The sequence below is a fragment of the Anthonomus grandis genome, chromosome 1 (assembly GCF_022605725.1).
Source record: "Anthonomus grandis grandis chromosome 1, icAntGran1.3, whole genome shotgun sequence".
In the NCBI taxonomy this organism is placed as follows: domain Eukaryota; kingdom Metazoa; phylum Arthropoda; class Insecta; order Coleoptera; family Curculionidae; genus Anthonomus; species Anthonomus grandis.
Window position 1 is genome coordinate 4,568,318 of NC_065546.1, and position 13,093 is coordinate 4,581,410.

Below are 13,093 nucleotides of genomic sequence, written 5' to 3' on the forward strand. Positions count from 1 at the left end.
TGTTAGAGGCAGACCCAACAATATCGAAGAACTTCGTAATAGAATTATCGAAGCTTCGCGTACCATTACTCCCCGGCAGCTCCTAAATGTTAAAAGACATTTCTACAACTGTCTGGGCTTTTGTTTGGCTCAATTTGGAGTTCACTTTGAACAATTTATTTGAAAGGTTTTATTTGTTTATTGTTGATTTTTGAAAATATATTTTTGAGATTTTGAGGAAATTATTTTGTGTCACTGTCAGATATTTGTCTACCTGCTTTGAAGTGTGAAGGTAATGAAGGTTACGAGGTGCAGAAAAAGCAAACTTTTTCATCAGAAAAACGTATTTTAAATAGGTTTCTCGCAAATTTTTTTGCAAAATAATGGGATTTTTTAAAGTCTGTTAACTTAAACTTCACTTGTTCCAAGTTTCAATCCTATCGATTAAATAGAACAGGTTCTGACATGGGGTTAAAAATATTACACGTAAAACCCTATGACCCGAGATAAAAAAAATGCATTGTATACACTTTTCCCGGCGATGTTTTATAAGTTCGATATCCTTTTTATAATAAAAACCGTCTTGCGCCTCGAAATAGCTATTAACTGCAGACATCACTTCTTCATCGTTGAAAAATGACCACTAAGTCAGTTTTTTAAGTTCGGTCAGAAAATAATCTGAGGGGGCTATAAATCTGGCGAATAGGGTGCAAGAGGTAGCAATTCAAACTTTAATTCGTTAATTTTGGCCATTGCAATAGCGGATTTGTGATCTGGTGCATTGTCTTGATGAAACAACACTTTCTTCTTAACCAAATGCGGCCGTTTTTGCTTGATTTCTTCGCTCAAACGTTGCAATAAGTTCGCATAATACTCGCCGTTGATAGTTTTACCTTTTTCAAGATAGTCAATGAAAATTGTCCCTCGCGCATCCCAAAAAACCGACGCCCATGACCTTGCCTGTAGATGAAACGGTTTTCGCCTTCTTTGGAGTCGGTTCTCCCTTTTGAGTCCATTATTCTTTTGTCTCGGGTGTGAAGTGATGAACCCATGTTTCATCTATGGTTATGAAACGACGCAAATATTCTGCTTTGTTGCTATTAAATTTCGCTAAACACTCAATTGAAACATCTTCACGACACTGTTTTTGCTCGGGTGTGAGCAAACGCGGCACCCATCTTGCACACAGCTTTCTCATGTCAAAATTTTCAGTTAATATGCGATGTACCGCACTTTTTGAAATGCCTATGTCCGCTAGCTCGCGCACTTTCAGTCGACGATCATCCAGTACCACTACTTTGTGAATTTTCTTTAAAATTTCTGGAGTCGTCAGCTCATTTGGTCGACCACTGCGATGCTCGTCTTGGCAGCTCGTACGGCCTCGTTTAAACTCTGCTACCCAATATTTTACTGTTGTTAATGAAGGAGCAGACTCACCCAGAGTAGAATCCAGTTCAGCTTTTATATTGGTTGGGCTGAGGCCTTTCAAATAAAAGTATTGTATCACATAACGATGATCAATTTTCTCCATTTTCACAAATTCACTGAAAACGTTCACTATTGATGGCTGCCAAAGAAATACTAAACAACGTGGCGTCTTAAAACTTGAAACATATGCTTTATAGATTGTATACTTTCTAATACACTGATATTTTTCAAACTGCTACCGACATCTCTAGGTCAGGCCGGGTACTTCTGGGACCACCCTCGTATACCTTTGCTAGTTTAAACCAATACTTTATCTTTTTTTTTCATAATCTCAGGGCTGTTGGAAGGATGATAGGACCAAATAATATGTCCGCCCTTAGCATTAGGGCGGCCACACAACAAGAACTGGATAATCTATTAAGAATGTCCTACATCTCCGATTATGCAGTTCATTATTATTGTGGTGAAAAGCAAACTGTAGCCTCAGTATGTTCATAAGACTTTTGATGTTTATTCAAATTTAATTTGGGTATAATGTTTACTAACTAAATCCTAAAAGTGTTTATTGCAAACACTAATATAAATGTTATAGTTATTTGTTATAATTAATAGCTATTTGGCTAATAGTAAATAGTTTAATAAATAAATAGTATTGTTACCTCATGTAGTATTGTTGATATTTTTCTTGAGTTTTGGTAAATTTGTTGTTCAGCGTGCTCAAGAGATCAGGAGTAGTTCAAAAAAGAATTTTGATCTATTTTATAAAAGTTTACATAAACCAAGTAAGTATAAACCAATTATTTGTGATAATAATAAATACATTGAATAAACAAATAATTTATCTTAGTAATAGCGCAGCGTAGAACAAGGCGATCTGAGATTTTTTTTAGTTTGTTATACAAGTCTAAAAAAACAGTGATAACTTTACATCTGTATTTCATTCTACAAAAATAATCTAGCCCTTTTAAAAGAGGGTTTATTCAAAATAAGCCCATAATTCAAAGATATTTTATAATTTATTGCAATAACAGTATTTTCAAAGTTTTCTCGGTTACTTTAAAATAATGTATTTTTTAAATATATTTATTACACAGGGTGGTCCAGTTTTAATCTCATTAATTTTAATACGTGATAGAGAATTGAAAAAGAAATATACTCTTATCATAAAGTTTGTCTCAGAAATGTTTAATAACAAAGATACAGGGTGTTAAAGTTAAGAATAATTATTTGTTTATTTATCATAACTTTTAAACTACCATCTCAATTTTAATTAAGTTTTGCATGCAGGTTATTGTAGCAAATTGTCAAATACTAAAGAAGCTAATTTTTTTAAAAATTGCCAGTGGCGTAACATACGGAGGTACTTGGTCCTTTTTGTATCAAATCTTCGAGGTGATAAAATATTTTTTTATAAGAAGTCAACTGTTAGGTTCTCGATTTAATTTGGAAAAAAAAGTTACTCTTGCAAAATTATGATTTAAGGCACTGTTTTTAAAATATTTTAGTTTAATTGTACAGAAACGCCAGTTAAAATGCTGCAAAACCTCTGAAAAAATTAGGCTTGAATCTTAAATTAAACCTGTCAAATAAAATAATGACTTAAGGTAACTTTTAATCATCTTTAATATTCAACGTTTTTACAAATCCAAGCCCGATTTCATTTTTTTATAAAAGTTTGCAACATTTTAGCAGGTATTTCTGAACAATTAAATAAATAAAAATTAAACAATATTGAAAAAGCCTTGAAAACGAAAGATTGTTTAATGGGGTATAAAATGCAAATTCTAGATCCTGCATTGCTGCAATAAATCTGCCCAACATTGCCCCGTTTGACAAAATGCCTTATAGTTTCTTTCTCCACGGCTCTTAGTAACATGTAACCATTTTTTATATAATAATATATATTTATTTAGCAACATGTGCTACATACATAACCAGATCATAAATATTAAAAATATATATAACATACTTAAAAATTATAAACTAAATTTTAAAAACAATTTCTCTCAATTTGCTTCAAAATAATACAGATCTCAATAAAAAATAAAAAGAAATCAAATCGTGGTCGTACAAGGAAATCCCTTAAGTCCACTTTTTGACGAACTTGAGTTTTTCGTACCACTAAGTCCGCGCGATGATTTCTCATCAAGTCAACAATCATTTAAGTCCATTTTCCCCATACTTTAAAAGATATAGGCCACATGTATTTGCCTAAGTCCAAAATATTTTAATTTTGAACAAAAAAAATCAGTTATGTGCACTTAAGCGATTTTTATTAGGAGCATGAGATAAGTTTAAACAGGAAAAAACCTGTAAGTCCATTTAAGTAAATATTTACGCGTACTTGTGTTATTTTATTTGCCGGCAGTTTACATTATTTTGTTGTTTGTGGCGGTTGGTCAGTATGTCTTCCAGAGGGAAAAAACTTGTGTTTATGGCGTGTAATAATACACTAAACCAGAGAAGTAGTAGTGATGAAAACTCTATTAGTTATAATAGAATAATAGGCTCTAACGTGTCCAGGTTTTATGAAAGGGTTGGGGAACAGCGCGATGCTACACCGAAAGGTAAGTAGATAGAACTTCTTAAATTTTGGATATTTAGAGTTAAAATGCATTTTACAGTTCAGCAAATTATTATCTCTTTCATTTTTATTAGATTTTTATTCGCTAGTTTTAACTGTTTTTACTGCTGTATTTAGTGCAGGTTACGCACCTTCAAGTTATTCAACATAATTTTATGGAAAGTGGGCATTCCTACATGGAGGTGGACTCCATGCATAGCTCAATTGAACATGCAAAGAAATATGTACCAGTTTACACAATTCAAGATTGGCTTTATATTTTTAGACTCGCCTGATCAAACAGAAATAAAAACAAAAAAAGTCAACCATACAATGTCCAAGAATTAAAATTTAATGACTTCTATGATCTAAAGGCTTTGTCTGTAAAAATACTTCGAAATAAGAGTAAAGATACAGAAGGAAACACAGTCAATTGGTTACTAATCAAATCATTACGTTACTCAAAAGACAAGCCAGGCATAATTGAATTTAAATACATGCATTCTGACCCTTATAAGTATATTAATGTTTTTGGAAGGGGGAAAACCCCAACTTTTCCGAAGGTCTTAAAACCATTATACAGCAAGCAACTGCCAATCACTGAAAAGAAGAAAGAGGATCTTCTAAAACTGTGCCATAACAATATAATTCCGGCCGAATTCCATGGATGGTACAATTCTTTGCCAACATCCACAAATGCGCCAGAACACTTGGTCGAATCAGACAGTAGTGATGATGACGATGATTTACCATTAATCACTTATGTCCAACAAAATAAATAAATTTATCAGAAAAAAAATGTAAGTCCAACCTGTATGTAAAAAACGTAAAAAAAAAAAAAACTTAGATGATATAGGTGTTTTACTGATAAATTATCATTAAAAAAAAGCTAACAAATCATGTCTACAGCTTTAAAATATCACATATTCAAAAACAACTTTTACAGGCAAATTAAAATCTTTTTTTCCATTTTTCTCACAATTCACTTCTATGGACTTATACGGTTTTGCTTGTACGCCCACGATATAATGTATTTTAAGGATGTCATTTTAAGAGGTCCCTAATAGTGTTCATCGCCTAAAATTTTTATTAAATTCTACCGGGTAGTTTAAAAGTAATTTATGAAAAACCAATTTCCAGCAGCGTCCTTTAGGAGGCTGTATCTTCGTAAAGAAGGCCTGTAGGAATTTTTTTTATAGGAACGTTCGGTATTATTTTTTGATGTTCTACCTGGATCCGAGAGATTTCCCACATGAACCGGGACACCCTGTATATGATCATGTTTTTCAAGGCAAAAATTCAACGAGCACAGGCATTTTGCGTGACATTTCTATGAAGCACATCAAGGCAAGGTTAATATACAAAATTACAGTTGTTAAAGACTGAAAGGACAAGCGAATCCGTTAATATTTCTCTTAGTTTAAAATTTAAAAAGTGCCTATTAATAACAATTATTGAAAATGCGCTCCGCCTTAAGTGCTCTACATGCTCGCTAAATCGTAGTTGTGAATCAACGCAAACACCCAGATTGTGAGCGAAATCCAGCAGAATGAATTTTTTATCCACAGGCCATTAAGTTCGATTTTTTGTATTCTAATATTGTTAAACGACTGAAAGAAAAAGGTTGTTTCTATTTAAAAGCTGACAAAGAAAATAAGGTTGTTATCTTAAACCAAGCAGAATATTTTAAACGAGTTGATGATTTTATGATCCATATTTATAATTAGATTTCAAAAAACGATTTATCAAAAATGATGTTGTATGTTAACACAACATTAAATAATTGCAAAATTTTGTTTCGTCTTCACATAAATTCAAGTTACAGTATTTTTACAGTGTTTACAAAAAATCTATAACCCTGGCAATAAAATGAGACCGATTGTCTCCACTATAGGGTCGTCAAATTATAACATTTCAGATTTTTTGGTAAAGCAATTTGAAAAATTAACATTACCTTTAATGAATTTTTTTAGTCAAAAACGGTCAATAGTTTAATTCAAAATTCAATAATTTAATTTTAAGTGAAGAAGAAATTATTGTTTCTTTTGATGTATCTTTTTTGGTTCCAAGCATTCCTATACAAAGATTTCGGAATATCTGATTAAACTCTTGGAAAGTAATGGTTTTGATATCAAAAAAAAAAAAATTTACAAAACTTTGCATGTCACTAAATATTTTTCAATACAATTTGTATTGTGAACAACTTCAAGGTACAGCCATGGGTTGGTTATTGCTTCTCTCCCTTTCTAGAAGAGCTCTCCATAAACCGTTATGCGTTAAATGCAAAAAATACATTTCAATACTTTCCACGAGTTTGGTTAAGATATGTTGATGTTCGACAAAAGTAAACGCAATATTGATAATTTTATCGAACGCAATAACTCTCCATTCATTAAATTTACCTTCGAACAAGAAACAAATAACCAATTTCCATTCTTAGATACTTTTGTCACCAAAAATAAGTTAGAATTTGATATTTTTAGAAAACAAACAAATGATTTTAGATACATAACTAGTGACTCTAACCATTGTTTTCAACATAAAATAACTTGCATTTCATGGTACATAATTTGGCCTAAGTAGTAACACTTTTAACAAGTTAACAACAACACATATTTAATAAAGAAAAAGGAACAATTACTAGAATTATTGATAAGATGAATCAAAGACATAAGTTACGAAAGTTAAGGAATATTCAAAAACCACAAAACTATTCTTAACACTGATAAAGATCCAATCCCTTATGGCCAATTTAATACTTAAGTTAATAGGAAATAACAAGTTTTGGTTAGTGGTAAAATTGTTTTCAGTGTCACACCAAAGGTTCCAATCATAGGAGTACTTGCCGCCGTTAAATTTTAGCACGGTGGTCAAGTTGTTCTAGGGTAATTTTGAAAAAAAACTGTAAATGTGCAACTGTATGCACCTGCTTTCTTTAGCTCCAAAAGCTTTTGTAAATCATTATGGAGTTTACCTGAACTGTCCCCTAACAGACACTCTAATTCTGAAAATTTACCAGTCATCGGCATTAATGACAACTTAAAATAAAGAAAGGGTAGTAACTAGGCGTATTTTTAAAAATGTTTGAACGATTAATGCAATTTTATTCAAGCATCAAACAAAGAATTTTATTTCAACTCTACAATAATTTTTGATGTTTCAATGTCTTTTTTTTTATAGCATGTGCCACAAATAAGTCTTTATTTCTCAGACTAAACTTAATATGTTTCTCTCAAATGAAAATGTCAGAAGCAGGTTTAAATTTTAGTGTTTTTAATTAAGTAAATATGTTTTTTATGTAACTTAGTTTTATTTTTGTATCTATTATAGTTAGAAAAGTTTATAAAGAACCGGTGACATCAACAGGCGGCAAAATCCGCGCATCTCGTTATTCTATCGATCGGGTCAGATGACTATGTCGAGGTCTGAAGACAGTGGAGGCGGCACACTTGTTGAAATTATTAATATTTATTTGTACTAGAGTTTAAATAGCCCTAGATTTTTAGTAGGTATAGCTAGCGATATTATAAGTGCGTTTGATTTAGTTGAAATACCAACTAAGAATGCATATATTTCAATTTAATTGCTCCGAGATTCGTTTAAATAAATGTAGATAAATTGAAATTATATTTTTTAGCGTTATGATGTGGCCATCAAAAATCTAATAAAAAATAGTTTTACTTACAGGAGGATGCAGTTCGCTAATTATTTATAAAACAGGACTTCAAATAGGTTTATGGTTTATGGTTTAGGGAAAATTATTCTTTATTCGCATTTTTTTTAAGGATTAGGTATTTTAAACGACTTGTGTAAAGAAACAAATTGTTATAAGCTTTAAATTTTATTTCATTATTTTACATATTATATATTTTTATTTACTATCAGACAGTATATTACAACCTAAATCAGATTCTTCCGATGAAGACCATTCGATCTCTTCATCAGATGAGCCTGTATTTACTGTAAATTTTAAAGAAGCCAATGCTTCTTGACTTTGACTTTCTATGACTTTCGAAATATTGTTTTTCTATGTTGTCTATATGGTTGCAAATATTTATTCACTCATCATTCGAAATTTCCGCAAATTTCTGCTATATCAAAGTTTCGACATCCGTCAATTTAAAAGTGGAATTTCTGCTTGCCACCCAATTCTTAACAGTTGCCCAAATTTTTTCTATCGGATTAAGCTCTGGGTGGTATGGAGGCAAACGTAACACAATGTGTCCATGCTTTTCTATTAGGTCGTCCAACTTGTTTTTTAGAGGATACTTTTTTTTATTTTCAGACACTATTTCATATAACTCTGTCTTGGTGAGTTTTGCATCAAATGTAAAATTACGTTCCTTGAGCCAGTCAACTATTTCCTGCTTTTTACTTCCAGATGTAACATTCTTGACTACAGGCACATTGTAATAAGCTGCATTGACTAGGACGGAATTAGGTAGTAAATTTGGAATTAACTGATTTTCGGCCCATTTCATAAAGTTGTGATGGTTCATGTCATCATGATAGTCTTCGCTTTTTGACCCTAAATAGAGAAGAATAAAAGATTTTAAAATAATCGTATAAAGTTGTCAGTGTGGTATTAATTATCAAAATATCAATACTGATAATGGTAAAATGTTGACTAAATATTATAGGTGAAAATATGGGTAGGGAACTGGGACTGAAAAGTATAAGTACCCGCTTATCCAATTAACGAACTAAGAGTATCATTTCTGCGTATTACATTTTAATATCATTTTTGATATTACTTTATATAGAAATAACTAAAAAATTTTACCTGAGCGAAAAATCAGTAACCCATTATTTACGAAATTATTTCTTCCTCCAGCATGAAGATTTATCAGTCTCTGTCCTTTGGAAATGGGTTTTCTAATTCTATGTCGACTTTCATCAAACCACCCTTTGTCCTTTGTATGACTGCTATGTATGTAACTTTCATCAGTATATACAATATTACGGCCTTCCTCTTTATATTTTAAAATTTGCTTTAAATATTTGATCCTTTTCAATCGTATGTCGTAGGATTCCATAAGAGCTTTTCTGTTATCTTCTGTTTTGGTACATCTATAAAAAAAACTTATATGTAATTAAAGGAACATATTAATGTATTAAACAAATTTCTCATGATATTTAAAAATAAAATTAGCAAAGACGTAACTTAATAAAATAAAAAGCTTAATAAATTAAAGAAAGGATAGGTACTCTGCCAGGTACTCTGCAAAATAAGAATCTAGAATTAATCTAGAGAGATCTATATATCTATCTAGAATTAAATGGACTAAAATGTAATAAGTTCCTATTTGGAGGTACCTATACCCTTTTTATTTTATCTATGTGCCAAAAAAATGATAACAAGTTTATAAAGTCAATAAAATATAATCCCTAGAATTAATTTTGACGCAACAGCTAATGTCTAAATAATAAAATATTCTGGTGTTATATTGGAATGTAGGCTAAGTAAATTACTTGGGTTTTACAACTGACTGAAATATACTGTACTTACATTTTAGAGTAGGTCTTCTTTTTCCAACTATGTAGAAATCATACACTATTTGTTTTATATCTTTAATTTGGGTCAAAGTAATGTTACCAATCTTCTGAGATTTTCTTAACCTTTTTTTTCCTTGGACTGGTAAAGGAACAGGAAGGTATATTTTCTATATCTTCTGACTCTTGGACCACTCTTCTGTAAGTTGACTGAGATACTCGAGTAGCAGCTAACGTACGTTGTCTAAAATAATTATATACTATTATTGTAAGTTATCAATACAATAAAAATTAAAATTTAAAAACATCTTCAAAGAATTTATATTATTCACTTACCTAACATTTTCCAAAGAAATAGTAATTCCTTGCTCTGCTTCTTTTTTCATAAAAGCTGCCACGTTAGAAATAACCTCTCTCCCTTGGCTGTGAATTATTTGTCCTTGTTTGCCTACTTTCTTAGGTGACATCTAAAAAAAAAGTAGAAAGTAAAAAAAATTAATATACACATGCACACTCTAGGCTGTACATACAGGGTGACAATTTCAAGAGTAGCCATGGCTTATAATTTTTAAACCGTAAAAGATATAAAAAAATGCTTAAAACCGTTTCTATAGTAACAAGGGGGAACCAAAATGATGAATTTTTTAGGGATATACTATCATCCCCCTAACCCCCAGAGCCACCCCCTTAAAAATTTTAAATTGGAAGGGTAGTCGAGTGATACCTTGTTTGAAAGGTCTATTAATTCCCTATATTATGCGACCCTACTTATAATAATCAATGCCTTTATTTTAGAGTTATGCCAATTTTAATATTTTATTAAAGGTTATTTAAGTGTTTTTTAATTTCTAAACATATTTTGAAAATGTCATAAAATATTTAACATTTGAACATTAGTACAAATGGTTAAGAACTAGGAAAACACTCTGCAATATTGCGTTTATTCTATTTTTAAAACAATAAAAATCTGCATTGAACTTTAATTATTTTATTAAATGCTCAAAGTGGCTTCCATTATTTTGCAAGCAAAAGTACAATCTGTTTTCAAACTCTTGACGAACATTTCTGAAAACTTCAGTTGTTAATAATCGGCACTCTTGTGTAATTCTTTGTTTTAGCTCCTCAATGGTGGCAGGCTGCGTTTTGAAAACGACCGATTTTAGGTGACCCCAAAGAAAAAAATCGAGAGGGGTGAGATCTGGCGATCTTGGCGGCCACTCAATAGGTCCTCTTCTACCAATCCATTGGTCTGGATAATGATTATCTAGCCACTCTCTAACAGGCAATACATAATGTGGTGGGGCCCCATCTTGTTGAAAATGCAATAAATTTTCATCAAGAACAAGATCTCCATTTTCATCCCTTTGGTTTTCCAATTCCGTTATTACTAAAGGCTCAACAGTTGTTTCTAACATTTCAGCATAAATTTCTCCATTTAGATTATCATCAATAAACAATGGCCCAATTATATTATTCCCTAGAATTCCGGCCCACACATTTATTTTTTGGGGATATTGGGTGTGCCCTTCCCTAAAAATATGAATATTCTCATCACTCCAGTAACGGCAGTTTTGCTTATTAACGTTACCGTTTAAATAAAAAGTGCACTCGTCACTGAAACAAATGTTTTTTATAAAACGTGGCTCATTTATTATTTTTTGGGTCATTAATTCACAAAATTCGATCCGCCTGTCTGGATCGTCATCACCAAGTTCTTGAACAATCTGTAGCTTGTAAGGATGGTATTTATTAATTTTTAATATCTTTCGTACTGATTCACGAGACACTCCTGTGGCAGCTGCTGCTTGACGAGTCGACATACCAGGATCCATAGCAAAATGCCCAAGAACCTCAATCTGAGTTGCTTCATCCAGTATTCTTGGCTGATTTTTCTTTATATTACCTACAAACCCAGTTTCTTCAAATTTTCTTACCAACTTCTGGATGTAATAATGCCCAACCTGCTTATCTGGGTGCCTCTCATTAAATATTGTGGCACTTCTACGAAAACAGCGATTTTGAGAACCATAAATAAATATCATTTCAACTCTTTCGGCGATCGTATAAACCATTGTAAAAATAAAACTAGAGCAGTGAGAGAACTTTAAATCACAAAAAGAACCACGATATTACTAACCAAACCAAAAATTGAACATTTTAAGGCAAAATTTAAATAAACAAAAAACAACAAATATTTCGAGAATGGCAGGCATCGAAAATTTTCCTTTTTTTTACATCGCCAAATACCATTCCGACAATTCAATAATTTCAGTATAAGTGTACTATTTATTGGAGTTTTGTTTTGGCTTTTAACAATTCATTTTAGTATCAGAATAAATATTTTTATTCTGATAGTAAGATGAATTGACTAACATTTAAAAGGACATACATATCTCGGAAATGGTTGCATTGATTTTAATGAGTAAGACGGCAAAATATAGGGAATTAATAGACCTTTCAAACAAGGTATCACTCGACTACCCTTCCAATTTAAAATTTTTAAGGGGGTGGCTCTGGGGGTTAGGGGGATGATAGTATATCCCTAAAAAATTCATCATTTTGGTTCCCCCTTGTTACTATAGAAACGGTTTTAAGCATTTTTTTATATCTTTTACGGTTTAAAAATTATAAGCCATGGCTACTCTTGAAATTGTCACCCTGTATATACCTATAAGTTAAATACCTATTATTTTGTCACTTAAAATCAAAGTATATTTTAAATAATATAATTTTTAACAGTAATTAATTTTTATTTATTTTTTTAAATTATTAGACAATTGAATAATTTAAACCAATTTTACTTACCTTTTACAATAAAAATCGGAGAGTCTAACTAAAAAAACTATAGTCTATTTCACTATTATAATTTAAGAAAAAAACACACAACAGATTTTAAATGCCTTATAACACTATTAACTCACTTCCCGTACGAGACGACACTGACTAGGCCTTCAGGCTACGTCATAGGCTTTAAATCCCCGGCAGGTACAAAGAAACAACGTACGGCGGCTGCTTTGTTCTTGCGGTTTCTTTAATAAGAAGCGAGAGAAAATATATTGCGGTCGTCTTTTCTCTCTGCCACCGGATTTTCTATCGATTTTGTGTTGAAAAATGGGTTTGTGCGCATATTGAGCAGCCGGTTCTTTATAAACTTTTCTACCTATAAATGTTTTTATATTTGTAATGTAAACAAAACTTTTTACGACTGAAAACCCCCCTGTATATAATTAATTCAACAATAAATTTGATTGATTGATTGATTTTTTGAGTTATAGACAGATGATTTGAATTCATGGTATTTGATTAAGTAACCCTAGACCAAACAAAATCAACTTTGAAACTTAACTATCAATTATTGTTGATTGCGCTGTTTTGATTAGGTGTATGGAAAAAATGCAAAAGTTATAATAAAAAATCTAAAAATTAATTTCAGCCTATATAATATCTTCAGCTTAAAATGTTCGAAGTTAGGTCAGCCATCATAAAATTCCTTCACCATCGCCTTTAAAGGATTGCACCTACCTTCTAGACACCGTAAATAACTGTACTTCGTTACAAAGTAGAATAGTAAATAAGTATTATTTCTGCTGATATATTTGTTGGATTCTGGTAAATTTATTAAGGCCATTT

The 13,093-nt window shown here is 31.4% G+C and overlaps 1 protein-coding gene and 1 long non-coding RNA gene across 4 annotated transcripts in view; one reads left to right on the top strand and one right to left on the bottom strand.

Annotated features, from left to right (window-relative positions):
• The window catches only part of LOC126735762 (hybrid signal transduction histidine kinase D-like), a 40,177-nt gene extending 38,107 nt beyond the window's left edge, over window positions 1–2,070 (top strand). For all 3 annotated transcript variants that reach the window (XM_050439867.1, XM_050439862.1, XM_050439877.1), the window contains exon 9: window positions 1,743–2,070. In XM_050439867.1, the coding sequence (XP_050295824.1) occupies window positions 1,743–1,905 (163 nt within the window). In that variant the 3' untranslated portion in view covers window positions 1,906–2,070. The remainder of the gene's footprint in view (window positions 1–1,742) is intronic.
• A 5,833-nt stretch (window positions 2,071–7,903) lies between these two features.
• Window positions 7,904–9,695, bottom strand: LOC126735987 (uncharacterized). Its single transcript, XR_007660580.1, has 3 exons — window positions 9,480–9,695; window positions 8,754–9,040; window positions 7,904–8,498 (listed from the first exon to the last, which is right to left on the bottom strand). It is a non-coding gene; the product is annotated as an uncharacterized LOC126735987 (long non-coding RNA).
• Between the last annotated feature and the right edge of the window lie 3,398 nt (window positions 9,696–13,093).